General features: G+C 53.4%; 1 protein-coding gene across 1 annotated transcript in view; it reads right to left on the bottom strand.

The window, feature by feature from the left end:
* Ccnq (cyclin Q) overlaps positions 1–3,450 on the bottom strand; it is a 14,422-nt gene that overhangs the window by 5,729 nt on the left and 5,243 nt on the right. The window contains exon 4 of the mRNA XM_004645148.2: positions 663–890. Coding sequence (XP_004645205.1) covers positions 663–890 — 228 coding nt within the window. The remainder of the gene's footprint in view (positions 1–662; positions 891–3,450) is intronic.

Raw genomic sequence — 3,450 nt, 5'->3', positions numbered from 1 at the left:
ACCCATCCACCCACCCACCATCTACCTCACCCACTCATCTCCCTACTGTATTCCTCACCCACCCTGGCACCTACCTGCCCACTGTCTACCTCCACCTAACCACCCCATCTACCTAACATCTAAGTCATCTATCCAAGCATTCAGCCACCCATCTAGCCACCTACCATGCACCTTATCCATCCACCCATCCGTCAGCTATGTTACCACCTATCTCTGTACTATCTACAATCTATACATACCTATCTATCTTCCCTTGCCACCCATCCATCCTGTCAAACATCCCCCATTCGCTCCTGTGGGGAAGCCAAACCTATATACCTCTCGATCTATGCAACCCCTACTCGATTCGATGAGTGAACAATTCAGTAATGTCTTGGCTTAGTTCAGTGGTTCTCAATAAGGGGCAACTCGGTAGTGCCTCGGTGGAGGCCAGGGCTGCTGCTCCACACCTGAAGCACACAAGAATATCTGGCCCCAGTGGCTACGGTGGGTGCCGACGGGAGAGCTGGACCCAGCCTCCTCCGACAGGGCATCACCAAGTGTCATTGTTCCTCAGTGGCCTGCAGCTGTCTTTGCAGATGAGTGACAGGAACGGTTGAGCGTCCAGCTGGGGGCTTTGAAAGGGAAGGTGCAGGGTCCACAGCACCGGGCAGCCACCTCACCTGCCACCACGGCTTCTCAGCCTCAGCCTCAGCAGGCACCTCAACGCCGTAGACCTGCAGGGCCAGGTAGAGCACGGCCACAGCCAGGTGCTGCGCCTGGAAGCGGAGACACAGCCCGCCATGGTAGCTGTCCCGCAGCAGGGCCCAGGCTGTGACAGAGACGGGAGTCCGCTGCCAGCTGTAACGGTTCAGCCAGTTCTTGAGGGAAACCAGGTAGTGGAGCAGGTACTGCAAAGACACACAAGTCAACCAGGGCAGTGCCTCACCTGCCCCTACCCTGCCCAGGCTGCCGCAGGCAGGCACACATGGGTCACTGAGGGGAAAGTCCCACCCCTTCACGGTGCCTCCACACCCTTTCTGCTGGGCATGCTGCATCCCAGGGCCCTTCCACTTCTTGTCTTTATCTTTTAGAGACAGGGTCTCCCTACACAGCTGAGGCTGATCCTGCACTCACGGCAATCCTCCTGCCTCAGCCTCCCGAGTACTGGGATGACAGGCATGCATCACCATGCCCCGCTGGCCTTTGCACTTACCTCCCACCCAGGGCCCACAACCACCACTCCCATTCTCCAGGCGCAGCACGGGGAAACCTGCTCGGGCCATCCTTGCTGTGTGACGGGACAGGAGGGGTTTATTACAAAACAACTCAGAAATGTTTACAAAGAAAGGACTATTCTGCACCAGAAATCACCAGTGTACAAAACTATTTTCACTGCAGCCCTGTCCCCAACTCCTCCAAGGACAGAGTGGAAGGCCAGGGAGGTATTTTGCTCCGAATGCCTTCAGGGCAGGTTTGGCTGGCTTGAGTTGTGGGGATCGAACCACAGCAACCTGAACCTGACTGCTTTGTTGAAGCAGCCACTTAAAGAACTGAGCTAAGGGGCAGGCCCCCAGGGAGGTATTTTGCTTTTTAAAAAACTATTTAGCCAAACACTGATACACACCTATAATCCCAGAACCCTGGAAGACTGAGACAGGAAGATGCAAATTTAGGCCCAGCCTGGGCAACTAAATGATTTAGTGAGGACTTGTTGCAAAACAAGCAAAAAAGGGGCTGGGCACTTAGCTCAGTAAGGCCCGAGGGAGGGCTGGGGCCATTTCCTCTATTGCATGTCCAGCCCCACTTCTAAACCGACGTGTGGGCCCATTCACATGTGTCTTTTAAACAGAGGCCTAGAGCCAGGCATGGTGGTGCATACTTGTGGCCCCAGCACTGAGGAGGCTGAGGCAGGAGGATTGCAGTGAATTTAAGCCCAGCCAAGGCTACAAAGTTAGTTCAGCGCCAGCCTGAACTACATAGCAAGAAAGTTCCTGTCTCAAAAAGAGAAAAAAAATAAACAAAATTAAATAAAATAAACTGAGGCCCAGGGATGTGGTTGCTGCTAGGCACCAAAGGCCCACCTCCCACGTATGAGCTGGCAGGGCAGGGGCACCTGGCAACCAACTGTCCCTGGCCCCCACAGCCCACCCCTACCCCAAAGCAGGTCCTTGTTTCTAAACCAAACTACATGCCCCAAACTGAGCACCCACCAAGTAGGGTGCAGAAGGGCTAGGGTGGAGCTCAGTGGCAGATCGTTTGCCTGGCATACATGAGGCCCCAGGTTTAATTTCCAGCAATGTCCCCCCAAATTTAAGCCAGGTATAGTGGTGCACGCCTATCACCCCAGCACCCTGGAAGCTGAGGCAGGAGGACTGCTACAAGCATGAAGTCAGCCTGGGGGCTACACAGTGACTTTCTTTATTCTTGTTCTTGACACAGGGTCTCACTGTGTTCAGGCTGGCCTCAAACTTCCAGTGATCGTGCTGCCTCAGCCTCCTGAGTGCTGGGATTATGAGCGTGCACCACAAGTCACAGCCATGTAGTGATTTCAAGGCCAGCCTGGACTACATAGGGAGACACTGTCTCAAAACACCAAAACAAATTTAAAAAGAAAAAGACAACAAATACACATCTACACACCTGTCTACAAGTTTTTTGGTTCCACATTAAATATAAAAAAAACTACTCTGTTTTGTCTTTAAATGGGGGAACCAAACGATACGGAGGCTTTCTTCCTTTAAGGGAGCTCTGTGTCCATGGGCATCCTCTGCCCAGGAAGCGAACCCTAGGCCTTGTACTTCGCTAGCCCCTTCCCTTCCTGAGTCCCTACGTCTACGGGAACTCTGGCTATGCTGTGGCCGTCCTGACGGCCATCCTTCCCACAGACCCTTCAGCCCAGGCCCCCGCAGGCCACCATGGGAAATCACTGTGTAGAACTGTGGGCATTCCCGCCTGTCTCAAGGCACTGCTTGCAGGACTAGACATTGGCAACCATGTTTTTCTGGCTGGCACCAAGGAGCTAAGTGGTGCTAGGCCTGCCTGTAATCTCTTCAGGACCCCAGCCCGGCAGTGGGCTCAGGCCAAACCTCACACATGCACAGGCCACAGGGAGCACCCGGACACCAGGAGCATGTGCATGTGAGTGAGCTGTGTATGCTAACGAAGGGCCTTACAAGTGAGGAGTGGGCTGGCAGGTAGCTTGGCAGTCTAAGCACCTGCTTGGCAAAGCACAAGGACCCGAGTTTGAGCCCCAGCATAGCATGTTGTGCTGGCCCAAAACCTGACATGGCGCATGCCTGTAATCCCAGCGCTGGGGAGGCTGAAACAGGAGGATCACTATGAGTCTGAATTGCATGGCAAGACCCTATATCAGATAAATAAATTTTTTTAAAAAGTGAAGAGTGGGGGGCTGGTGAGATGGCTCAGTGGTCTAAAGCACCTACTTAGAATAAGCTTAGCAAAAAAAAA

This window comes from Octodon degus, unplaced genomic scaffold, assembly GCF_000260255.1.
Source record: "Octodon degus isolate 3935 unplaced genomic scaffold, OctDeg1.0 scaffold00218, whole genome shotgun sequence".
Classification (NCBI taxonomy): domain Eukaryota; kingdom Metazoa; phylum Chordata; class Mammalia; order Rodentia; family Octodontidae; genus Octodon; species Octodon degus.
This window is presented reverse-complemented; position numbering and strand designations above follow the sequence as displayed.